At 39.4% G+C, this 27,802-nt stretch overlaps 1 protein-coding gene and 1 long non-coding RNA gene across 2 annotated transcripts; both read right to left on the bottom strand.

The window, feature by feature from the left end:
* Positions 1-697: 697 nt before the first annotated feature.
* Positions 698-14,142, bottom strand: LOC140934880 (uncharacterized). The gene is made up of 2 exons (XR_012165131.1): positions 13,974-14,142; positions 698-2,174 (listed from the first exon to the last, which is right to left on the bottom strand). It is a non-coding gene; the product is annotated as an uncharacterized lncRNA (long non-coding RNA).
* Positions 14,143-23,983: 9,841 nt separating this feature from the next.
* Positions 23,984-27,046, bottom strand: LOC140933182 (phospholipase A2 inhibitor PIP-like). The gene is made up of 2 exons (XM_073382694.1): positions 27,001-27,046; positions 23,984-24,315 (listed from the first exon to the last, which is right to left on the bottom strand). Exons 1-2 carry the CDS (start codon positions 27,044-27,046, stop codon positions 23,984-23,986), a joined length of 378 nt encoding a protein of 125 aa, XP_073238795.1.
* Positions 27,047-27,802: the final 756 nt, after the last annotated feature.

The following is a 27,802-nucleotide window of genomic DNA, read 5'->3' on the forward strand; positions in this document are numbered from 1 at the left end:
GGAGTATTATAGGATGCCCTGGAGGCATGAGCACATTTTGTTTGTTTGTACGAGCGCCTTTCGGAACATTTTTTCTTGAAGTTTTCTTAGAATAAGAATGTAATGGGAAAAAATATCGTTGTGCCGTGTTTGAATGTAATAATCATCGCCTTTTTCTAGCTTAGTCTTAGAAATATGGTCTTTCACTGTATCTTTCTCAGGAAAAAGGCGATCATTATTACATCCAAAAACGGCACAACGATCTTTTTTCCCATTACACTCTTATTCTAAGAAAACTTTAAGAAAAAGTGTTCAGAAAAGCGCTCGAAAATACAAACGAAAGGTGCTCATGCCTCCTGGGCATCCTATAATACTCGTTAAATCAAATTAATTCAATATGACCGCCGTATCGGTAAAAAGGTCTAAAATTTTGCATTTGAAAGTCGCTCCTTACCTATCCTGGCTGCCAGAAGGAATTTTTCCTCTTTGGGGGCAACGGAATGGAGCGGCGAAGTCACCGAAGGCTTCCAGCGTACTCCTAACCTGCGATCAAGCAGTCATTCTTCCCTTTTGGTTAGAAGGCGAGGCAGGCGACACTTATTTTCCCTTTCCCCTTCAGGTGCTCCATACCATTGGTAACAAGCGATTGAAGACAAACGGAAAGTTTCTCGTGGACCTACTGAATTTATTTACGATAAGAGGTACGACATTCAATTAGTTTATTTTTTAAATTTTTTTTTCATTTAATTTTATTTTCGGATGTAATTCATTCATTTTATTTAACTTGTCTGTTTAAACGACTTACCCCGAAGTAAATTTTGGCGTGAAAAAAAGGGAAAAATCTTTTTAATCCTTTAACGATGTCCTTTCATTTGACCAGTTATCATAGCAAATTATGTTTCAGCCGTACTCCACCCTCTCCGCTAAAGTTTATGGCAGATTCTTTCACAAGGAAACAACTTTTGTTATAGATATAAACGCAGACACCCTTGAGACTAAATTAGGAAAATAATAATTGCTCAGCCAAAGGGCGCGTGTTTCCATGTAATTACGTATTAAGTTAGGCCTAGGCCAAACGTCGAACTTTTCATGGAACGAATCAAAATCTTAGTGAGTTAAGTTCATGAAAATGTCGACGTCTGGCTCAGGTATAAGTTCGTCTGAACGAGTTTGGAACGTCCAACACGGATAGGACGTCTGAAGATCGTCTCCAGGACAAACGTCGTTCTTCACATGCGACTGACGAACTGAACTAATAGATAAGAAAATTGTAGGATACTGTATATTTAGCCTCGTGTGGAAGAAAATTTATAACTGATCTGATGCAGATGATTTGTTCGACGCTTCCTTAGTTCGACGTTTAACCCAACAGACGAACTTAATTTAGGTCGGCCCAAATTATAGTTTGTTTTTTCTCATGAAAAGTTCGACGTTTGACCTATGTCTTAGCCTGGAGAGAAGCTTCTATGAAAGGGGTGATTGTGTGTGATACGACTGATAGACAAACATAGCACGATTTGCAACTTTATTTTTAAGACTTATAAACAGGACGATTGACAATTAAAGCAGTTAAATGGCCACACCTGAAAAACAGCGAATTCAACTGAGCTACATGTATTACAATACCATAAACTAAAAGCCGTTAACCAAAGCTATTTGTAAGACCCCGTGAGAGAATGACAGGCAGGTACTTTGAAATATTGACTAATATCTGTTAAATCAGCCACGCTTTTTGGTTTTTGTTTCATATACTCCATTTTGATCCGGTGTTTTTGTTCCGTCCAGCTTTGCTTATACAATTTAATCTGCATTTTACTCTTAATGCTACATTTTAATTGACACAAAAGTTTAATTTTTGCAGCGTCGAACTTAACGGAAGAAAGCTACGAGAGCGCATGTCAGAATCAGGAAAGTGCTGACCAGTGGTACTTTGGCTCCATTGCACAGGTCACCCTCGCAGCAGTAGACATGGCACTTGTCTATCAAAGACCCTAAAGCTTTGCACAGATCTTTCTTATTGCAGGCCTCTGGAGAGGAACATTGTTTAATAAAACCTTTGGATGAGTCGGCTTTACCACTATAAGAAGCCTTCACACAGCGATCAAGACCAGTTTGACAGGCATTATTGATGGTGGTCTTCTCACAGTCATCCCAATCCAATGTTGAGTGGCACGAGTAGCAAGTGAGGCCGTATGCTGTAAATCAGGGATCAAAACTAATTTAAATAGTTTTTATTGCAGAATTTTAAATAGTAAAAATAATTTGAATAATAATGACAATAATACTTATCATTTATATTGCGCAAATTAACAAAAAAATATCAGTCAAATGCGCATTGCATGATAAAGAATTAAAATTAACAAAAATATCTATATATACAATATAAATGCCAAACAACTTAAAATATAAGATAAAAGCTATAAGAATTCTAAGACTAAAGTAGGTTGAAAAGGTTTTAAAAAGGTTAAAACATAAAAATAAAAATGTTAAAATACGTTCAGGTTACTAAGTTATAAGCTATTTTAAATTAACAGTTCTCGAGCAACTTGTTAAATGTATCAAAGTTCTTTTCATTCCTGATATGTAATGGAAGGTTGTTTCATACTTCCGGTGCAGCGGTTGAAAACGCTCTGTCTCTTAGAGTTTTCTTTGTCCTAACAGAAAGGTCGACTAACACAACTCCGTCAGTTGATCGAAGATTATAACGTGAGTACTCTCTTACTGCTAAAAGACTGCTAAGATATTGTGGAGCTAAACCGTATATATATTTAAAAGCAAGCATTGCAATCTTAAAATCAATTATAAACCCAATCGGAAGCCAATGAAGCCTAAAAAGTAACGGAATGATGTGGCCATGTTTTAGCATATAGCTCACAAGGCGGGAAGCTGCGTTTTGCAAGCGCTCTAGTTTCAACGGATGGACTGCGGGAACACCATACGATAAATTGTTGCAATAGTCTATCCATGACATAATTACGGCTTGTACCAAGGACTTAATAATTTCATAGTTTAAAAACTTTCTAATACGTCTGATATTATGCAAATGGAATAGCACGGATTGGCAGTTGTTAATGATGCATTATCATACTGAGATGACAATCAAACCAAGATCCAAGATTTTTCTGACAGTTAGTAACATTCGGAACACTTGAATGGCCGATTGTAAGCTGGCTTATCTATACTTTGTTCAGTTGAGCACGTCTACCAATCACAATGAATTCCGTCTTGTCCTCATTAAGTTTCTACTTATCTACTGTCTTCCAGGTTGTAATGTCCTTAATACAATTCTGAACAGCATAAATGGCATCCACTTGACTAATGTGTGAGTCAAAGTTTAGTAGGTAAATAGAAACTGGATTTTCGAACAATTTCAATTTCTACCAGAAATAGATAGAAATTTTTCACGGTTAATTTTAATGATAATAATTAACAATTATTCCACGAGTGTGCGTTGGATATGAGATGGTAGATAAAGCCAACGAGGCACGTAGCGCCGAGTTGGCTATAATCATCTCATGGCTAACAAGCGGGAATGGAATAATTGTTTTAGCAAAAACGCCCTCAAAGTATCGAGAATTCCTTCCGACTTTATTTGTAAAAACAACCGATTTTCAGCTTGTTTTTAATTTTGAGCAGAGGCGTACACTGTATTTGGAAAGCATGGCTCATATACCATGAGAGCTATAAAGCCAATCAGAGCTCTAGAATTGCACTATCCGACGATTCAGTTATTAATAATAATAATTATAATAATCCTTAAAAAAAGAAAATAACTAGGGAAAAAATCAAAAGAAAAAAATACAGAACTACGAGAAGATAAATTTAACAGTCTTCAGGTCCTCAGGGAGTCCATTCCACGTTGTTGTATATGGGTACCTAAATGTACGTAAACTGTGAGTTGTTCTCTTAACGCAGTTAACAATAAGGTTCTTTGATCTCCGAAGATCGTGTGTCGAAGTCATTACTTGTTACAATTCTCCTAAAGTAGATATCTTGGCATCGTGTCAATATATGTATAGATAGCCTTAAAAACTATGGTTAACGTGTCGTGGCACCTAATTAAGAATGTCATCTTATGAGACAGAGGAGACAACCAAAAAATTCTAATGAAGAGGGAGTCATCATATACTACAGAAGCTACCCTTAAAATCCCACGGTTCCCCCCCCCCCCCCCCCCAACCAATCCCTTCCCCCATAATATATAGATTTAGCCAGGGATAAAAGCGAGGCTCCCATTATAACTAGACATTATGGCAGACATAATGTAATTTATGGCAAGGCATGATACTCACATGATAACTCGCTAGGTCAGGCTGTACCAGGTACTGCAAATCTAGCCAATTAGGTTATAGGGCGGTGTGTCAGGGTTAAGTAGGTATATCGAGATTTTTTTTCCAGTAATTCTTCCTTCTCTCCCTCGTCATCAACTCGGTCAGATCTCGAGCAAAATCGTTTCAGGCAAGTACTTCCTTTGATTATATTCTCTTTTCCTCATGCCACCAATCCGTGTTTTAATTCTGGGCCACTCTTTCATTCGCCGTGAGCACGATTTTCTTTGCCGCAATATTAATGCGAGCATTGCGAAAAATGTAAGTCTAGATGGCGATCTGCTCATAAGATGGCATGGGATTGGAGGTAGAACGGTTTCTAAAACTAGGGAGTACGATTTAGGTATAGTAGAGGAGTTCGCTCCCAATGTAGTGATCATGCAATTAGGTACGAATGACCTTACCACCATTTCGGCCGTTGAAACTGGCTCGGCAATTGAAGATCTGTGTCGTTTACTTTATGAGTCATATGGAGTGGAATTGATTTGCGTTTGTCAAACCCTTTACAGGCAAGATGCCTCTTCTTTTAACAAACAGGTTGACTTGTTAACGAAGTATCTGAAGGTGGTTTTAGAACCCATTCCTTATGTATTTTACTGGCGTCACAGAGGGTTTTGGCGTTGTAAATCACGTTTTCTTGCTCGGGATGGTGTTCATTTAAACAAACTCGGACATTATAAATATTTTCGCAGTTTGAGAGGCGCAGTTCTTAGATGTATACGAATTTTCTCAGGTAGTTAACAGCAGTAATTTTTTCCCATGTATTTGCCAGTTCCCTAATTTTCATATTTGTTGCTCTTTACCAAGCCGAATGTTATGCAGCCTTGCCCTCTGTTCACTTGTTGTTGGAAAGTAATTTCCTACCTATAAGCAGGCTTGCTACTTTGTTCATGCACGGTTTAAATACCGTGTTTATTTTTGCGGCTTTGGTTATGTTATTTTGTGCTTTCGCTTTACCATTTTGAGTGTACAACCACTTTTGACCGCCCCCTTTTTTAGGAGGTGTGTCCAATGCACTCGGTATCAGTGATTATGCACATTTTTTCATGGAACTTGGCTTTTTTCTATACTGTTACTGCTGTCTTATTTATCGTATTTTGTCACTTATATTTTTCAATTTCTTTTGTGGCTACGTCGGGCCTGTTAGGCTATATATATCTTGAACTGCCTCTCCCAAGTGCTAAGTAATTTTACAGACAACAATGGCTCGCGGGGTATATTCGTATCCCCTGCAGTGTTAATTGTCTCAGTCTTGTTTATTTTTGCCAGTTTCAGTAGTCTTTTTTGTAAAAAATGCCTCCGCGAAAACGACCAGCAACTCAAGCTACAGCGCCCACCGCCATTCCATCCGTTCGCCCCAACAAGAGAGCCAGGCGGCCAAGACTGCGTCCTGAGGAGGCGCCCACTGTTCATGAGAGCACTACAACTGAGCAGGCTAACGTGATTGCTTCAAACCCTTCAAGTTCATCCCCAGGCACAATGTCCGTGGATGTCGACGCAATCACCGCTACCATTTCTGCCGTAATTACACAAGCAATAAAGACGGCCTTCTCGCCTGAGAAATTGGCTTCGCTGCTCGACAACAACTCCCCAACGCCAGCAGTTACGCAAGCGCCAACTGGACTGTTGAACAGGCTGTGGATGACGACGTCCATGTCATCACCAATTTTCAGCTAATCCTCAGTCAGGTATTGGAGCAGTTGATCCTTTAGACTTAGTTAACACAGGTCCGTATGATCAAAGACCACAGGTTCAATTCACCAGTGTTTCTGTCCCTCTCACTTCGAGAGTGAGTTCCAAAATCAAAGCAAAAATTTGGGCGAATGAATATATTAATTTCGGGTCGTTATTGTCTGATTCACCTCGGCAGGAGGGGAAATACTCATTATCTATGACACCGTCAGTCGCCGGTTCTTCGAGCCAGCTTCAACTGACGCTTGAACCCTGTCACGTTTCTAAGAAAATAGCCAACATTTCCCAGTGAGCTCCAGTGGGTCTCTGCGTTTAATATTTTCGTTTCTGTTTACGCGGAAAGATTTAACAATTACACTCCTCAATTGTAAGGTGGTGGTGGTGGTCCGGGATCTGGATGCAAAGGGGGGAGATTGGCATTGGTATGATGAACAATTTCGTTACGTAAGACAATCGGCACCAGAGTAGTATCCATGGGATAGGATACATTGGGAGTTGTGGTTACGGGCGTCAAATACTTTTCGCAAACCGCAACCGCCCACCAACAAACCACGTTTTCGTTCTCAATTCTTTCCGAAAGGGACCTGCTGGGCCTTTCAAGCAGGTAAGCACTGTTCCGGATGCAAATTCGAACACGTGTGTTTTAAATGTGGTGGAAAACACCCGGGCGGCCAGTGCTCAGCTTCGGCGCCCAAAAGTGGATTCCCTTTCAGTTCAAAAGGCAAACGAGATAATACATCGGGTTCTCCACAGTAAGCCAGTCACGCCAGTAAGAGTGGATCGGCTTGATTTTTTGCTGCATGGTTATGACAGAGTTTCAAAACAATTTCTTGTTGACGGTTTTCGTTTTGGTTTTCGTATACACTTTGTTGGTGAGCGGTTTTCGTCTGAGTCTCCTAATCTTAAAAGCGCTCTGGATCAGCCAGTGGTAACGCATCCTAAGTTACGCAAGGAATGTGATGCAGGGAGAATTGTTGGTCCTTTCACAGCTTCACTCTTTCCCAATTTTCGTTGCTCTCCACTGGGCATTGTTCCCAAAAAGGATCCATCTGAATTTCGATTAATGCACCATTTATCTTACCCCAAGGGTTCTTCCGTAAATGACTTTATCCCGGATTATTGTTCTACCGTGAAATACGCATCGGTCGGGGATGCGGTGAAGTTACTTAAACAGTTAGGAAAGGGTTGTTTTATGGCCAAAACCGACGTGAAATCTGCTTTCCGTATAATTCCTATTCACCGTGCTGACTATTCCTTGCTTGGTTTGAAATGGGGCAAAATGTACTATTTTGATAGGTGTCTCGCGATGGGGCTTTCCAGTTCCTGTGCGATTTTTGAAGCATTTAGTACGGCACTTGAGTGGTTGTCCATCAATCATCTTGGTGCTTGCGCAGTATTACATATTTTAGACGATTTTTTTTTCATAGCCCAAAGCAAAGGACAATGTGAACACGACTTAGATAATTTTATTTTGATGTGTAATTATCTTGGCGTTCCTTTGGCCCCTGAAAAAAACGGTGGGTCCCGCGACTGTTTTACAATTTGCTGGAATTACCCTTGATTCTGTACGCCAAGAGGCTCGCCTACCAGAAGACAAACTTCTCAAGTGTCGTGCGATGTTACAAAATTTCCAGGCCTGGCGCTCCGTCTGCCTAAAGGAACTCCAATCACTGATAGGTTTATTGAATTTTACATACGTTGTGGTTGTTCCGGGTCGCGCTTTTCTGCGTCGCATGATAGATCTTATCAAAGGCGTCAACAAGCCTCATCATCACATTCGTCTTTCGCGAGGCGCTAAATTAGATATCATGCTTTGGCTCCGTTTTCTTGACGATTTTAACGGGCGATCGTTTTCTTAAGTGACGTTTGGGAAACATCCCAAAGTCTTCAGCTTTATACTGATGCCGCAGGTTCGATAGGTTTTGGTGCGGTCTTTGATCGCCATTGGCTTCACGGAACTTGGCCGAACCACTGGAAATCTTATAACATCGCGCTTTTGGAGCTTTTTCCCATTGTCATTGCTGTTCACATTTGGGGGCACATAATGGCAGATAAACGTATCATATTTTTCACTGACAATGCCGCCGTTGTTGACATTATTAATAATCAGACGTCTAAACACCAGGGTATCATGGTGCTATTAAGGGATTTAGTGCTAAGTTGCCTTAAACATAACATAATATTTCAAGCTCGCCATATTCCTGGGTTAATCAATTCTAGTGCCGATTACATTTCACGTTCCCAGGTAACAAAGTTCAAGGAACTTTCACCAGAAGCCGACCAGCTCCCGACCCCCATCTCCGAGAACCTATTGCCGAAGAGTTGGGTGCTAACTTGACAGGTCTACTAAGTTCTACTCTCACAGCCAGCTCGCGGCGGCTGTATCAGCGTGCGTGGGTCGTTTTCCGCCAATTCTATGCTCACTTGTACGGTTCAACCAATCCTCCTTTACCTTTACCCCGTACTTGTATCCCTCTTTTTATTTCTTATCTCTCGTTTCGTAAATTGGCCTGTTCCACGATCAAATCATATCTTTCTGCCATTTCCTATGCACATAAGCTCAAAGGTTTTAATGACCCTACCAAATCTTTTCTAATTGACAATTCGCTCTCTTACTTTTTCTAACTCTTCGGCATTTCAGCGTTCTCTTTTTTCGGCGATGTTTCTTGTCGCGTTTTACGGTCTTTTTCGCATAGGTGAGCTGGCGTCCAAGAGCACACGATTTGCGCGTTCTGTCGTTCAGTACAGTAATCTCACATTCTTATTTCGTCAAGGCCAAGTGCAGGGGGCAAAGATTACTATTACCGAGTATAAGCATAACGTTAGTGGCAGACCTTTTGACATTTTACTTGCAAAGGATGTCTCTTCCCCTTTTTGCCCTGTTACAGCCCTATATCAGTATTGTAATATCAGGGGAACTCGTCCAGGGCCACTTTTTTGTCACGCTGATCAGACCGCCATCTCTGTTCACCAATTCAATGTCCGCTTCAGCAGTGCTTATCTTACTGTGGTCTGGACAGTAGTCGGTACAAGACTCATAGCTTTCGCATTGGCGGCGCGTGCCATGCCGCTGAAAAAGGTTATTCTGACGCGCAAATTCGTGCTCTTGCATGGTCGCTGGAAATCCGACGCATTTAAAGTTTATTTGAGGTCGGAAGTTCTTCACGCTAATTAATTGATTTGCCCACGTGTCGAAAGTAGGTCAGACAATTGGGCTGCTACTTGGTGGGCTTAGACAACCATTTTTAACTGACCTTTGAGTTGTTAGTTCCTAATCTTATTCATTCTGCTTTTACGCCTGCTGAATGGGTCAGTCATTGGGCTGCTATTTGGCTGGCATTAGTTCTCGTTTCGTATGACTTAGTTCGTTCTGTTATTATGCCTTTTTGGTAGGTCAGTCATTGGGCTGCTACTTGGTTGGCATTATTTCTCGTTTCCCTTGTCTTAATGTTAGGCGGATTTATAGTACTTTTGTTCTTATGCTGGTTGCGTAGGTCAGTCATTGGGCTGCTACTTGCTTGACAATTTTTAAGTCCGAATTTTCCTATCGATTATCATCTCTCTAATTTGTTCCAGACGTTCAATTTCACGGTTCAGACAAGGGCTGCCGTTTCGTTGGCGTCACGTTTAGCATTGACAAATTTTTATTTTCTTCTTCTTCTTCATATTTTTAAAAGTGTCCAACAATTTTTCGCTTTCCAGCTTTCACGCGAGCTTTGCTTCTTTCAGCCACAGTTGTGTGGCTTCTGGCGGATTTTTGTCGCCCCATTTTTTATTCAGTAGGTTAATCGGTTTACATATATCGATGTGTCGTGATTCTGTTAGCTTTGATTTCATTAAACCTGCCACAACCGTGGCCAGATTTATCCAACACAGTTGTTTGTTTATATTTTAATTCTGTTCCTTGTCGGAAAGTACGTGACGGGAAATGCAAGCGGAGCTCGCGCAGAATTGGGCCTTGTTTAGAACACATGCCTTGATATAAATATTTATAATTTAAATCAAACAATAAACTTGTATTCCACAATTCAGTTAACTTTAGAGCACATAGCACATTCATGTGACTTTTGAGGGAAAGGCTAAGTGATTTTAGAGAAAAATAATTTGCAAACAGCCCAAGAGTGAACAAAATCTTACATCGAGTTGATAACCTCATATGTACACCCAAAAAATAGCAATCATCTTCGATCACATTTAAGAGCCATAATGGCTCTTGATCACCGTAAGATTAATTAGGCCTGGAAAAAAAATCAGGTTGAATTTTTTTGCGTTCGACAAATTTACTTTACAAAATCTTGCCAACAAATCTGGTTGCGTGTAAACCAACCTTTTATACCATTTATACATCACATCTGAGGTGAAACAGTACTATGAGGTACTGTTTTTATCATACAGACCTCGGACAGAATTCAGTATTTCACAATTTTGCAACAGAAATTGCACTCATTCAATATTCAGGACGATCGAAGCACCGTGGGCTTTTAGCTAAACCGTTAAAAAAATGTCCAAAATCACATATACAGCCAGCCGGTTCTCACTTTTGCAGTGCGAGCTGTAGCGAATGTTTGAACGAACATACTAGAGTTAAGCTCCAACATGATGAAGAAATTATTATGTTTATTTTTTATTTAATGGTTTTATCGATCTGTAATCTTTAAAAGCGTTTGATACGCGCGGCATTTTGAGTACTCCTGCAAGCGATGTTCACTGAACGACTGAAAACAAACGGCACAGCGATTAAAATTACAAGAGAGAGTACCAACAATCAATAAAGGAAATATAATTCGGCGAAACATATACAGAGGCAACATTTTTCATTCACGAAGACAATCCTGAGTCTTCAAGCTTAAAGCTTAAGTTTATGTTTTAAGCCGGCTTCCCGGTATTTACTTTTTTCACAGATGAACTCGAGGCAAGAAAATCGCTCAAAGCTTTCTTTTACTGCCAGAATTATAACTAAATGTTCTTTGGAACGTTTTCTTTCTATCTGCGGTGAGAAAATGTCTAAGGACTTTTTAAAGTTGTGTAAGCTTATATCAAGTTTACCTGATTCTCGGTCAGATCAAATTGTCTCAAATCTTACAAACGTGCATAGCCGCATAAACTACGCTCGACTTCTTTAAATTAGATACAAAAAACAAACATCAAACACAATAATTCTGAGGCTTACCATTCGAGATGCAGCTCCTGAAAGGTATCAAGTAAGGCCAGTATCTCTTCAGCGTTTTCAACCTTTACGCATCAAGCAAGGTGAAAAACAAAAACGTTGACATCCGAAATCGGATTCCCGACTTTGACAAGTGATGTATTAATTTCTCAACCAAAAACCAACTAGCCATAAATAACAGAAGGCTCCTGATAGCAGCTAAATTTCATTTTGTGCATCCAGTGGAAAAAGACAGTTAAAAACATCACAAGTTGACACAAAACTCTCTCAGCTTCAGCTGCCAAAGTAAACAAGATTCAAGATGCTGCATAAATTTTCCGCATGAGCTCACCTGTCAAATTTTGACCAATCAGAGCATAAAAAATGGACGTAGAGCGTGACCAACGCGTGACCATGGTGAGCAAAGTCAAAAGCAACTGTCTTGCCTGTAATAGCTGGCTGAATTTTCGGGTCCGAGGTCAGTTTTAAATCAAAATTTTAATTGTGCGGCCCAAAAACAAACATATTTCATATGAATGAAAAAAAAATCAAACTTGAGCCTGCGATCATTTGAAAACTAGTAACTTGTCAGCGGATAACTTCAAAAAATACTTGACCTCGACGGGTCAACACCTGAGCCCGCGATACGGTCAAGTGATACTGGTCAGCGGATACCCTGTTTTGACAGCTGTCAATTGATCAAAGCATTGATGTCTAATGGATGTGTACATTATCAGTTTTCCTGTGCTCTCAAACTAGCTAGAAAGTATGAGATTGAACATTGATCGCGATCAAGTAAAACAACTGGTCAGCGGACAGCTTCCAAATAACTCACGTCACCTTGATGAGTTGACACATGAGCCCCCGATATAGCAATGTGATACTTGTCAGTGGCTATGATGTTTTGACAGCTGTCAATTGACCATATCGCATATCGTGAATGGCCAATATAAAAGATGTGGATTTGCTAAGACACGCCTGAGACACCCCTCCCTTCCTTTTGATAGTCTCCCCTACCCTACCCGTACAATCTGTAGACGCCTACGTACGTACGCTCGGTCAGTCACGTGACAACCAAAAGAAAAGAGGTTGACCATATTCCATGAGTATGGGGCTCTGTCCCACGCGCGCTTCGCGCGCGAGGGAGCCCCGCTAAAAATGAACGGTCTCCAAGTCCAATGAGGCATCAATAATAAAGAACAAATTTCTCTTTAAGAGGTTCAGTTTGTTAACCACATTCTTTTTTTACCGTCTGTAAGGTGTAAGCTGAAATCCCCAAAGGCAGAATATCCGTACGTTTGATTAGTAATCATTTCATGCGAGTCGTCCGTACTGCAATATTTATAGTCAGAATCAATCTAACAAATAGTTCCTCTAATTAGAAACAAGGTTTATTTCAATAGCAACTTCGCTGAGGTAAAATCTTCATAAAATAGAAATTCAAATATAAATTGGTCTAGAGAGAATATGATTTGTAACCCTAGCAAATGCAAGGAACTCGTTGTTACGAAGAAGAACAATAACACGCATTATATATGAGCAAATCATTAGCAATATTCCACAGTGTAATAGTCTTTTAGTAAGATCATGTATTGATAACGAACTTTAGCGCTCGGTGAGTTTTGTAAATGAGATCGATGACGTTGTATATATTTTAACAGTTTTAAGCTTTTTATATTTATAGGATGTTATTATTTATTTAGGACTTTATCATTATCATTTTATTATACTCACTATTGTAAGATTCTGTTATATATTATATTGTAAATACACAATTCAGCTTAGTAGCTGCAACCTTTTACGAATAAACTATCTGTCTATCTGTCGTTACCGTAGGTGTTACCCTTCAAAGTAACTGCAAGTTCAGTGAACATGTAAGACTGAAATTAGTCAAAGCAAACAGCTGTTTGCATGTTTTAAGGTCTCTTAGAATGGAGCAATACTCTCAAGTAGAGATAGACCATTTATTTAAGTCCTTAGTTCTACCGAATTTTACATATTGCCTTTCTGCAATGGAGCGGTTGGATCAGATTTGAATATTATACAACTTTTTTTTATGGATCGCTGTCACAAGCACCGCTCGCTTTTTTTCTTCTTCCGTTTCTATTAAGGATCTTTTAAATAGATAGGACCGCAAGATTTTAAAGGCCGTTACCTCTGTAGATAGCTATCCGCTAGGCTCGTATTCACAACCAACAAAGGAGAATAAAATAAAATAATCTGCGTAAAAAACAGTGTGCCCTCCCCACGGTTACCGAACGATTTATGACATCTTATGTAATAAATAGTAGACTGATTTTTAAACACAAGATAAGGTAGGTTCTACATAGTATTTTATCATCCATTTGTAGCTTAACTAGTTTAATTTTTAGGGTAGATTTTTATGGAGTGTATGGGCAACTAGGATGTAATAAAAGATATGTACTTCTATCTTTTGTCAATAAAGACTTATATTATCATTATTATTATTCAAAACACTATCTCAGAACCTGAATTATCGAGCTCTCAAGGCGAATTAACCAAAAAAAAAAACAAACAACAATGAAAAAAATAAAGACTTATATTATTATTATTATTATTATTATTATTATTATTATTATTATTATTCAAAACACTATCTCAGAACTTGAATTATCGAGCTCTCAAGGCGAATTAACCAAAAAAAACAAATAACAATGTGAAAAGCGACGAGGAAAATTTTATTTAATATCTTTGAGCATGTTCTTCACAGCTTCGTACAAGTAAAACGTTGACCAATGTTATTGATTAAAAAAAAGATCCTGAGTTTTCTCCAGAAAATGCCCCCTTAACATTAAACTTTAACATACCTACAGAGAAGCACATCAGAAAAGCGTAAAGAACGTTCATTCTGAAGAGCGCCAAGAACTTCTGCCAGTGATGCAAAATGAGCACAGTGTTTCTAGTCCGTGCAGCAAAACTGCAACTTGTATGCCACCCGGTTTACAAATAGACGGAATAAGCTTTTTCGCTGTGTTTTTTTTCCTTCTAATAATGCAATTAGGTATAAAAGCTGGCGAAAACATCTTTCAAGCAAACTTATAAATCATGTTTTAACCAATGACACCAACTTGCGATGTTTACGTGAGTTGGCCTTAATCCATTTTGATTTATAATTTAAAATTATTTGATTGTTGATTTTTCATCCAATGTTTTAAAATTATCTCTGACGTCTTATAATAGTCACTCTTCCTTTAAGATATAAAAACCCGATCCGCGAAGCACGTTTGTGAATTCTTTTCTGGGAAGATGTCCTATGCGACGAGGAGTCTTATCAATTCACATTTTTACACCAAATGGAGAGAAGACAGTTTCACTGTGATTTCCAGCCTTGGACTTTTAGAGTGAAAGTTTAAGAAGTGGATGATCGTGCATTGTGTGAATATGCTGTCAAGCAGCAATGTGCGCCAAGTGGATAGAGCAAAATTGCCTGAGTCTTAAGAGTTCCAACACACTTAAAAGCACGATTGTAGGCATCACCTAGTTTGATTGGCGGTTAATCCTTTTATTTTCTCCGACGCTAGGCAATTTGGATAATCAAAGTTCTGTTGACAGAAATTCAAGCACAATACAATACTTAAGGCATCTGAGCACTTGTGATAGCGGGATTTGCATTTTCGAGCAGAACTTACTACCTCGAGTTGAAAATATTGATTAGATTTTCACGGGCATTTGCAGCCACGCAGGAAACGTCATCAGTTTGCGTGTAAAAGTAACGTAGTCAATCCTAAGGCGGTTTTTAAGACTGGCAAGCTTTGACATAATTTGGCAAGAGATCAGGATAATCAGCTGAGCCCTCACTTGTACACCGAGGCCCGGGGGGTACTCCCCTCTATAAGTGACGGGGGAGCTCGTCGGAAAATTTCGAGAACACAAAGAAAACACAAACAGCGCTGATAAACATTCTTGTGAGTTTTCGCATTTTTATTAACTTGACGTTTCGTATGCTATTCAACACCCATTTTCAAAAGTGATCTTAAGTGAACGTTAAAGAAAATGACGAGACTATATATTCAAAAATTACAAGGGGTCTGGAAATGAGATTAAGAATTTAAAAAATTCTTAACAGTAATTAATACAAAAGGCAATAGCTAATAAAGCATCAGCTTTTCACTGCTGATGTTGACATTAAAAGCTGCCTCTTGAATAAACAATGTTTCTTTTACTTTACAATGATAATCTGTGTTGCCAGATGATAAGATTTTAAATTGATCCCAGTTAATGTTATGTCCGGTGGCAGTGAACAGATCACAGGTATCCCAGGCTCTGTGATAGTACCACAGTACGGTTCCAGTAAATTTACAGTGTTTGTATGGGGTAAAAATACGATCTTAAAATTTCTAGGAAATACTAATTAAAGATAAATGAAACTTACTCTGCAGTTAGTTGTTGTTGTCCTTAATGCTCCAACGAAGTTTCGTGATAATTTGTTCAAATTCACTCTACAGATAATAATAATATACAAGGTAGGAGACACGAGATGCCATTTTCGCCGTCATGATCCCTTTCAACACAACGTTTTCCACGAAATTCAAACTCCAACGGAAAATAAACATGCCAGGATCGTAGAAATAGGATAGCAGCAGATATAGAAACCAATGAAGCTTTCCCGGATAGAGAAACGAATCCCACAGACTTTGACAAACTCGAAAGATATAATCCAAAAAGACCTAGAACATGCTCGCCGAAGTAGCCGGGCCAGATCAACGCGCGGCCAAGAAAATGAGGCCTGGGCACTGTACAAAAAAAAAACCAATCCCGGGACTCCTGAGGTGCATGACCATTCTGGGGACCGATATAACATTCGCCCAAAGCCACACTCCCCTGCTGGAAAAATACTTGATAGAAGGCAATTGTTCTTCCTAGCCGTACCACTTTCATAGGGGAACCCCCCAATTTTTTGTTTTTACGGATTGGTGGTCTCTTTAATTTCTAGAGGTGGTCATACATACAGGTTCGATTGCATTAGTTAAAAGTATAAGCAGATCTGAATTTTTCAAGCGATTTATTTTATCAATTCTACACCACTTCGTTTCTTTTTTTAAAAATATTTTACTAATTTATCATTTAAAGGGCTCTTATTTCCTTGTGTTTGTTTCACAGTGAATTTGAAATCAGTACTGACAAACCAATCAAGAAAATATTTTCCCTATCTCTTATTTGTCCACTGTGTCTGAGTAAAATGACACTTGTCATGCGGAAGCCACAGTCAAAAATAGGACTATATTATATAGTCTTGCGGAGTTTTCCCTGAGCGTAATGCTATGTCCAATTCTTGCGCCTTCCCTCTTGATTTCATTTCTGCTTTTATTAATTCACAGACTCTCATTTATATGAGACAAGTTTCAAGGAGTTGCGAAGTAACGTTGCTCACAAGTAAAAATTCTGAACGGGAGAGTAATACACTTTTCAATTTATAACTTTTTCATCCGAAAGATAAACAAAGAATTCACTGATATCGTCTCACTGAGAGGGATTAGCTTAAAAAAACTCAATTACTTCTTACTGTAGTTATCATTAAGGTCCAAATAATATGAATTCAAACAGGGCCATAACATAAGCGTGCATATATAAATAAGTAAATTTATACCACTGAGCTTAAGATTATAGCCGGGTTTAAATATTTTGGCGATACTACAACTTGGTTTCGATTCCTTACCTGCTTTCAAGTGCCAATCGTTTGCGTTAAGGTAACCATCAGCAAAAGATAGATTGTTTTCAGTTCGTTTCCCTAGTTTTCTCTAAGATACCCTCCATCACTGCCCGGGGGGAATACTCCCGTATAGAGGCTTAATGGGGACGTGCGGCCAGCCAGGGTATGTTTTTCAGGATTTTTGTCTTAAACAGGGTATCGATTTTATCAATTTTTGTCTTAAACAGGGTATTGATTTTATCAATTTTTATCTTAAACAGGGTAACTTTTCTTAGACAGGAGCCCATAACCCTGTTCTTAGACGATAAACAGCCTGCGCTTATGTTCTACGAATGTCTTAAACTGGGTATCAAAAATCGGAATTCTGTCTTAAACAGGGTAGGAAAATCAGCGATTTTTGTCGTAATCAGGGTCAGGGCAGGGTATGAGGGGCCGAGCCGAACCTCCACACCCAAGGATATATCGAGTACCCCCCCCCCTCCCGGGCATCACTGGCAGCTAGCCGAGGGATCGAGAGGGTGTCAGGGAACATACAGTCGAAGACTAAGAGGCTTGGCTACGGTGAAAATCAAATCTTTGTGAGTTTTGGCCATATATTTTGATAAAAAGAATCCAAAAAAGCCGTTGCGCCTGACTTGTCATGGTACCTGACTTCTTTCTGATATTTCAAGCAGGTGAAAATTGTAAATCTGAACTAACAGGACGCGGTGCGAAAAGTGCTAAATCGGAAAATAGCATAACCGATTTAGGGGTACTATTCTCCGATTTAGCACTGCAGATTTACTCCAATTTTACTATTCTGCGATTAAGAAAACTTGCATTAAAGACAATTCTCCGATTATAGGATTCTTCCGATTTTTCTGATTCAACTATTCTGCATTTTTACTGCGCTTTTGTCCAATTTTACCCAAATGGCTGTAGTCTGTGTAGTAATAAGCAGAGGCGGATCCAGGATTTTTCTTAGGAGGGGGTGCACCACTAACTGACTGATGACGTAAAAAATTTTAAAAGTGAATACGAAAAAGAGGAGTTTTGACTAGGAAATAACATAATGTGAACTGCTGAGAATACATTTTTAACGATACAGCAGATTTTGTATGACTGTGAAGCGACTGCACAGTGTTAATCAGAAAGCCGCAGGTCATCGGGGGGGGGGGTGCGCACCCCCTTCACCCTCCCCCTAGATCCGCCCCTGATAAGTCTCCGATTGTACGATTCTTCGAGTTTTCCTGGAGCTGGCTTTGTTTCGCTTTATGACCTATAGAACGAAGAATAATACATGTAACGCACGCTTGTTTCGCGTTATGGCTCAAAAATGAAGAATGTTACTGTTGGAGAGCGCTTGTTTCGCTTTATGACTTAAAGAACGAGGAATTTTCACTTTTTTTGGCTCGCTTGTTTTTCTTTATAGCGTAAGAACGAGGAATAATACATCTGCACTCGAAAGTCGAGAATCGAAATCATCGTAGAATCGGTACTGAATTATGGATCACAACTCCCTCATATACTATTCTCCGATTTAGCACTTATCGCATCCTTCTGGAGATTTTTTAAGAAAAACACCTCCTAGACCCTAAGGCATTTTGTGATGAACAATACATGTATTTCTAACGCGTACAAAAGCCATTTTAACTCTAACCAATACGCCTATTATTATCCCCCCACCCCCCCTTTCTGTGGTGTTTTCGCACATGTGTCATCACTTAGATCACATGATAAGGGAATTTTTTACGGTGTATATGTTGTGGTTCAATTTTATCCTTGGTTTAATTTTTATTTTCTTTTGTTTTTGGGTATGGTAATATATGATAATGAGCTTAAAACAAAAGAAAATAAAAATTAAACCAGGGATAAAATTGAACCACAACATATACATCATGCTTCGCCTCATATAATGTCTTGAACAACGCCCGGTGGGTGCTGGCATCCGTGGCAGACCCTTGAAAAGTTAGCGCTCGATCGCTACAATCTTGCGGGCACACAGTCAAAAGAAAGTTATGCCAACCTCGGCCTACTAAGCAACAACAATTATATTTCTCGAACATTGAAGGTAAAAAACCTTCATTTGACAGGTCGATGTGTCCAGCGCTACAGGACAGCGGATAGGATGATTTGTTGAGATCATCGTGCTTTCAGACTATTTTGGCACCAAAATTAAATGAATTAAGCATACAATGGGTTTGATAATTAGTAATATAACAATGCGCGATATTTGAGTGTTTCCGTGGATTTTGTCCTTGGAATGACGTCTTTGTCAAGGCCATAATGTTTACTTTGACGGTGCTAATGTCCTCTTCTAATTTTTCAGTATTTTGCTCGAATAAAAGTTTTTAATAACATGACCCGCTAAATACGGACACTCCGCTAATACGGACACTTTCTATGGCCCCTTCAATATCCGTATTAACGGAGCTTTGACTGTAATAACAATGATGATAATAACATCTTAGGTGACAAATTACTCCTTAATTTTGGCGCGAAATTTCGGCGTTTAAATTATAAAATTACCATGGCAACATTCCGTATACGTCAGTGCCAAAATAGCTCAAAGTCAACCTCGTTCCCAGGGTTCTCTCCTACCCACCCTACGAACGAGGTTGCGGCAAAAGTTTTAAAAAGTTATGAATGAAGATGTTAGGGCATTAAAAGACGCTTTAGGATGCCTAAACATACGAAAGAGCACATCAAGAAGGATTCTATCAGGTATTTTTTCGAGAAGTTCTGAAAATTATGAACTAAAATCAAAATTTAAGCTAGAGTTCTCCGTCGATAAACAATTCGATGAACAATGACAAAAACCCACGATTGTGATCGTAAATTGTCACCCATGATATTAGAGCGGTTTTCACTTGACTGTCGTAAAACCAAAACCAAAGTAAATACACTAGCCAACCAAAGGGCGTAGTAAAACCAAAACCAAACCAATTCCTCAATTACTTTCGACAGTCAAGTGAAAACCGCTCTAACAGGTTATTAAATGGTATACCACAGGCCGCCCAAGCTCACTGCAGGAACGCGGACGGGACTCTTGCTTGCGAGCGGCGTTGTGTTACAAACGGTTATTTACAAAGGCTTGTATGAAATGTAAACGGTTTTCCTTAAAAGAGTGAAAAAATGTTATGTTTTTTAATAAAATCGACTTACCTTATTGCCTTGTTGTATTCTTTGTTGTTTGCCAGCGTCTCAGGCCGTTTTGAAGCGTTTTCGGCTAGTTAGCGCCATTTTGGTGTTCCACTGCTAAGATAAATACTCTATTTCTGTTTCGCTATTATTCTAGCTCATCGCCATGGCGTAACAGGCATAGAGGGACTCTGCCATAAAATACCCCAACTTAGAACTTCCAACTCCCACAGCTGAATCACGCCATATCACGTGTATCCTGGGCCTAGTTGTTAAAAACTGGGTTAAGATAACCGAGGGTTAGTGCGAAATTTCAATTCACATATGAGAGCTTAAAATCGAAAATTCAGTTTAATTCTTTTCGTCTACAATTTGATGATAGACCACTCTAAAAAGCATAGAGGAAATTATCCGCGAAAGTGCTAATGATAAACAGAAAAAGACACCTGGGTTAAAATTTAACCCTGGGCTAGTGCCAATCGGCCTTCGAACAACTGGGCCCTCGACGAAAAGAGTCCAAGTCTCAAGTTGATGTCTCGCAAAAAAAAAATGTAGAGGATTGGCCAAAACCAACCTCAACCAACTTGTTACGCCATGCTGATGAGCTACAAAGAGGTAAATTCATCTCGGGTTTTGTTTTACCTAGGTAAAAAATTCTGGGAAGGACACACTACTGATATCGGTTCCCAAGGTTTCCACGCAAAGTTGAATTTTTTGGAGCGTAAAATTCAAGAAGTCAAAATGTGCAGGGATCTAGCCGATCAAAGAGACGTTTTTTTAATTTTATCTCGCTGTTATTTCTTACGCTAATTCAACGTGCAAGGTGAAGACGGCGGGCGAAGACGTAGACGACCAGCGTGTCCGGTTCTGTCATCAAGACCATCGCCGATGAGCGTCTATTGGCTAGCAACCTCGGTATTTCATTTTTCCCAGGCTATCGCTTTGGAGTAGCTGTTAAGGGAATCTCTGTTGTTCTCGAGACATATAAAAGCCCCAGACGATAAAATTTCCCTGAGGTAAAATACCTAGGGAAAAATCGGTCACACTTAATATATAGATTTAGCCAGGGCTAAAAGCGAGGCTCCCATTAATAAATTTATAATTTAAATCAAACAATAAACTTGTATTCCACAATTCAGTTAACTTTAGAGCACATTCGTGTGACTTTTCAGGGAAAGGCTAAGTGATTTTACAAAAAATAATTTGCAAACAGCCCAAGAGTGAACCAAATCTCACATCAAGTTGGCTCTTGATCACAGTAGATTAATTAGGCCTGGAAAAAACATTCCGGCCGATTTTTTGCGTTCGACAAGTTTATTTTACAAAATCTTGCCAACAAATCTGGGTGCGTGTAAACCAACCTTTTATATCATTTATACATCACATCTGAGGTGAAACAGTACTATGAGGCACTGTTTTTATCATACAGACCCCGGAAAACAGAATGCAGTATTTCACAATATTGCGATACAAATTGCTCTTCAGGACGATCGAAGCACGCGTGGGCTTTAGCCGTAAACCGTTGAAAAAATTTTCAAAATCATCTATACGGCCAGCCGGTTCTGACTTTTACAGTGCTAGCAGTGTCGAGTATTTGAACGAACATTAACAGAGTTACGCTCCAACATAATAAAGAATCTATTATGTTTATTTTTTATTTTAAAACGGTTTAACGCGCGGCATTTTGAGTACTCCGGGAAGCGTTGTTTACTGAACGACTGAAAACAATCGGCACAACGATTGAAATTACAAGAGAGTAGAGTACTAACAGTCAATAAAACAAATATAATTCTGTACAACTTATACAGAGACGACAATTTTCATTCAGGAAGACAAGTATTAAAGTGTCTCTAAAAATCCTGAGTCTTCGAGCTTAAAGCTGAAGTTTATGTTTTAAGCCGGCTTCCCGGTGTTTGCTTTTTTCAAAGACGAACTCGAGGCAAACCTTTCTTTTACAGCCAGAATTATAACTAAATATTCTTTGAAACGTTTTCTTTCTATTTGCGGTGAGAAAATGTCTAAAGGCTTTTTAAAGATCTGTAAGCTTATAACAAACCTGATACTCGGTCAGATCATTGTCTCAAATATTACAAAAGTGCGTAAACAAAATAGCCGCATCAACTACGCTCGACTTCATTAAATAAGGAATAAAAAACAAACATCAAATACAATAATTACTTAGGCTTACCACTCGAGATGCAGCTCCTGAAAGGTATCAAGTAACGCCAGTATCGCTTCAGACTTTGCAACCCTCTTACGCATTAAGCAAGATGAAAACGAAAACGATGCCATCCGAAATCGGATTTCCCACTTTGACTCAATCAAAAACCCAATAAACAAACTGGCCATGAATAACAGAAGACTCCTGATAGCAGCTGAATTTCATTTTGTACATCCAGTGGAAAAAGAAAGTTAAAAACATCACAAGTTGACACAAAACTCTGTCAGCTTCAGCTCTCAAAGTAAACAAGATTCAAGATGCTGCATAAATTTTCCGCATGAACTCATCTGTCAAATTTTGATCAATCAGAGCATAAAAATTGGACGTAGAGCGTGACCAACGCGTGAAAATGGCGAGAAAAGCCAAAAGAAACTGTCTTCCCTGCCTGTAGCAGCTGGCTGAATTTTCGCGTCCGAGGTCAGTTTGAAATCAAAATTTTAATTGTGCGGCACATAAACACAACATATTTCATATGAATTTAAAAAAAATTAAATTTGAGCCTGCGATCATTTGAAAACCAGAACCTTGTCAGCGGATAACTTCAAAAAAACACTTGACCTCGATGGGTCGACACCTGAGCCCGCGATATAGTCAAGTGATACTGGTCAGCGGATACCTTGTTTTGACAGCTGTCAATGGATCACAACATTGACGTGCATCAGTTTTCCTGTGCTCCGATCCCAAACTAGCTAGAAAGTATGAGACTGAGCATTGATCGCAATCTAGTAAAGTAATTAACTGGTCAGCGGACAGCTTCCAAATAAATCACGTCACCTCAATGAGTTGAGCCCGCGATATGGTCATGGGATACTGGTCAGTGGCTATCCTGTTTTGACAGCTGTCAATTGACCATATTGTGAATGTCCAATGTAAAAGATGTGGACTTGGCAAGACACGCCTGAGACACCCCTCCCTTCCTTTTGATAGTCTCCCCTACCCCACCCGTACAATCCGTAGACGCGTACGTACGTACGTACGTACGTACGCTCGGTCAATCACGTGACAACCAAAGGAAAAGAGGTTGACCATAATCTATGGGTATGGGGCTCTGTCCCACGCGCGCTTCGCGCGCGTGGGAGCCCCGCTAAAAAATCAAGTTTCCATAGGTAAACTGTTAACAAGTCGAGCTTACCTGGGTAAAAAGTCTATAGTGTGACCACAGCTAAGAGCGAGACAGCTGTCCATGGCTACAATCCCGCTCTGTTTTGAGTTATTTCGGTGTTATGTTGATGTCTTGCAAAGTTAATTTTCACTTAGTATGATCAGCATTCAGTATTCTGTTTGCAGAATTTATTAATAATTTGTCACTTGTTATTTCTGCTGATCAGGTCTACTAGATCCTACGTTCTTTGGCATATTCGTTTGCGGGTACTTTGCGTCCTTTGTGGTTAATGTTCGTAGAACATACAGTTACTTGACTGAAAGTTGAAATTGGAACTCAGCTGACTTCTCAACAGTTTTGCCCTTTTTTGACTTTTTTTAACTCGACAAAAAAATTTTAACGAGGTATTCCTTTTCAAACGATAGATGTAAAGAAACTGCAATTTTTAGATTAATGCACTCTGAACAAATTTTCAACCACTCACTTCGGGTCTTTCTTTGGATCATGTATCGAGTTACGCCTTCCCAATTCCAAAACCCAGGCCAGCCTATAAAGCACAAAATCATCTAATCAAAAACAAACTTTAATGAAGCAATCCTGGGGTTAAAAAAGATTACATAAAATTGCACCATGCTCTTAACAATAAAAACTAACATGACATTACTTCCTTGCTAAATATCTAATTGTTGAACTTTGAGGTTACGTTCACTTTCTAGTGCACAACTCAACGGAGAAAAGCTACAAGGACACATGCGAAAACCAGGAGAGTGCTCATCATTGGTACTTTGGCTCCATTGCACAGATCACTGTCGCAGCAGTTGATATCACACTTGGAGAATGTGACCCCAGGTACTTGTTTCTTGCAGAAATCATTGTTGCACAATGATTTAAGGAAACATCCCTTGGCAAAAGCTTTCTTAGACACGCCTGCCACTTTTCCTTCGCCATAGGCTTTGACGCAGGTTATATCCTTGACTGCCGGACAATCCACTTCCTTTTTAGTACAGTCATCCCAACTCTTATCAGACTGACACTGGTAGCACTTGAGGCCGTATCCTGCGAAATAGAGCAGATCATTGTTATTCACTATTAGATTTACAAACTAAATCGTAGATACTCTTGTTTTTTAGCCACCTTAGCTTAAGAAGAAACAAAAAGCAAACTGCGGTGATAAACATACATTTCCTAAACATACTCATCAAACGCAGCAACCTTGCTTTTTTCAATTAAAGTCACTACCGGAAGAAGAACTTAACTGGCCTTGACATTAAATGGAACTCATTATTTCACACCTCGAAACAAGATAAACGATGAACGTCATCTGTACGTTCATTATTCGTTGTTTCCGCATTTGCTTGTCACCCTCTTTTTTGAGTTCTTCTTTGGATGAACTGAGAAAACTGTTTTTACAAGACGGTTATCCCAACGGTATGTTAAATTACAACATTAATGATGTACTGAACAGGCCAAGAAAACAGACCCGAACAGCCAACCACCACAGTCTCCAAAAAGAAAGATCCTCTTAATACTATCTTATTACAGAGCAGAATCCTCACCAAACAACTGAAGGCTTGCATCAATAAATTCTACGGTTGCTTTGATGTTGTTTTCCAAAGCCGAGCACGCATCGTATAAAGTCTCTTCTTCCCTACAAAGCTAGGCTAACCCGTGCTCAAATGACCAAGGTTCTTTATAACGATTTCTTTATACATCGGTAAAACTAAACGTAGATAGCATGACAGGAAAACAACGCACTTCAAAGTCATTACGAGTAGCAATTACTGATCTGCTATTACGGACCATGTCACGTCAACCGCAGATCATAATTTGAAATGGGACCATTTCGACATTTGGCAAGAGGACGATCGACACCCATTGCAAAATAAAGGAGACTCTCCTGATTAAGGATTTGGACCTTCCCTAAATAGAAAATGTCCGCAGTGAAAACCTTTGCCTTTCTAGGTTTGCATGCTTTATTTATATGCAAATTTTCCTACAATATGTCATCTGTTGTTTCTTTTATCAGTTACTAATTCTTTATTTAAATTTCTGTTGTTACTCAACGGTTATTTACTTCAATCTGAAGATGTATGTTGGAATCGATTGGAACATACGAAACGTCGAGTTAAAGTTTTGTTTCTATCCAGGAATGCGTTTATATTTCCTTATGTTTATCACCGCAGTTTGTTTTTTGTTTATTCACACACTAGTTCTTGGCTCAGAAACTTCGATTGAACTATCTCCACAAAATAATCATTTGCTGGATCACCGACAATTTACTACAATTCAGTCTTTATCCACCCATGGATTAAACTGTGAAAAGCGTTTTGCCTAAAATTTCGGAGGAGAACAACAGGATAATTGTCTTCCATGAAAAATACGTTTTTTTCAATAGTCACGGCTGAGAAAAATCATAAGAATCTTTAACTCATATTACTTTTGATCTGTGTACATTTTTCTAAAGTTCGTTCCGATGAAATCAACAAGTGAATTATAATCAAATCCTTAAACTTTTCGAGGTCGGTCTGCGCCGTTCGGGGAGTCTTGTTTTATATTGGTTTTGGAAAGAGGTCTTACTGGCAATTACGCCTTACAGGTTCATAAAAGCTACATAGCTTTTTCTCCTAACAAATTTCTTGCTGTTTAATTTTTCACATTTTCTAAAATTTCCATCAATCAGATTTGCCCTGTCCGTTTAGTCGCGGTTTACATGACAAAAACTTTTGTGCTAACGTGGTTAAACTTTTAAAATTTAAAAACGAATCTGCCAAGGAACGATGCCAGAGAGAAAGTTCGACTGGCACGAATTGCTCCATTTATAAACTGTCAATCAACTTGCAAGTTTTGTCATCAAAAAAAAATCGGGTTTAATTAGCTAGGGATTGACCATTAGAAATAACCGGAGGTGGGGTGACAATTCCCAAAAACAAATTCCTGCAAAGGAAACTTGTCTAAAAAAAATCCTGCGAGCGGTGATAAGTAAAAAAAACAAATTCTTGCAGAGGAAGCCAGATTGATTGCGAAATTCACCGATTGCGACGACCTCGAGACTCCCTCGGAATAAGTTCAAGACCTTTGTTTACTGTTCTATCGCGCCGGAATACTTTCAACGTTCAGCGTGTTTTTTACTCAAAGCAATGCGACTGAATATATTTGAGAAATCTAGAGCAGGGCATTGGCCTGCAGTGCCCTAGCCTGCGTGGCAGGTGTTCGAAGGGATGGGGAAGGAGATTTCGAACGAGAGCGAACTACCTGAAACGAAGGTAGTTTTATATATTTATAGCGGGGCCTGTTAATAGAATAATTTGCCCCAGGAATTTAAGGCACTGTTGGACAGTTATAGACGAATTTATTATTGTTGCAAGTTGTTATCTGACTCATTGGGGATTCCCACCGGTAATCAACCCGGCAAAATGAAGATTGGTCAAGCCTTGGTTAGGAAGATCGATCTAGAATGCACGGTAAGTTAAACGATGCGATAAGAAGAAACTATCAAGGGCTATATTGAATCTTTACTGGCATACCGTGTTTGAAGACACTTTTTAGGTTCCTTTTATGTCATGTTTAGAGTACGAGACTTTAAACGGATAAAATTATGTTTTCCTGTAGCATCCCAACAGTGAATACAAGATGGCGTACCCCACCCCTTCTTCATAGGAAAGCAGTGACAACAACAAAATCATCAAGAGCAAACATAGTCCTCTCACTGCAATAACTTCACTGAGTGCATAAGGAACTTACCGAGTGAAATACACACAAGAAAGGCGAGGGCGAACAGGATCTTCATTCTGTAAACTGAATCAGCGTCGCGGTAACTCTTCCCTGACTGATCACTTTAGTAGTCTCTTGGAAAGACACTAACAAACGACGAGCGATGTGTTTTACTCTTCCGATCTGCCGCCAACACCCAACTTGTCAATTACAAAGATTCAACCAATTAAAACTCAGAGTTCTTACTCACATTAGCTAATCAATTGATAGATGGTTGCGTTACATTCGTAGACAATTCGGAGAGCATAATCTGTAGACAATACGTCGTTTGATCTCAACTCAGAAAATTCTGTAAAGCGATGCGTTCAACTTTCACCGTCTTCACATCAGCCGTCGAAGTAGCCTGCGTGGCAGGCGTTCGAAAGGGAAGAGGAAGGGATGAGGCGCGAGACGGCGCGCGAGGGAGCAGGGAAGAGTACACATCTTTCCCTTTGCTTGTGACGTCCTTGATGGCGTCACTATTTTACCCTTTTTTGCCGTATTAAAACAGCCTGTACCTCACGGATAACACTAGTGATAGCTGGGTAAAATAAACAGCTAATAACTGCATTTTCCTTTGTCTTTATTCACTGAAAATGTCCTGCGGAAAACGCAGGAGATGGCATTTCCAAGACCACAAATTGAAAATTTTCTTGGGGAGCATGCACCCCGACTCTACCCGGTTTAGGGTGCCTTCGGCGTGCTAACTTTTATTCCCCTGTGTGCACCTTCAAAATTTCGCTGCCAACCACCGGTTCTTATAGCTTATGAAATCAATGCCTAAGGATGAACG

The sequence above is a fragment of the Porites lutea genome, chromosome 4 (assembly GCF_958299795.1).
Source record: "Porites lutea chromosome 4, jaPorLute2.1, whole genome shotgun sequence".
Classification (NCBI taxonomy): domain Eukaryota; kingdom Metazoa; phylum Cnidaria; class Anthozoa; order Scleractinia; family Poritidae; genus Porites; species Porites lutea.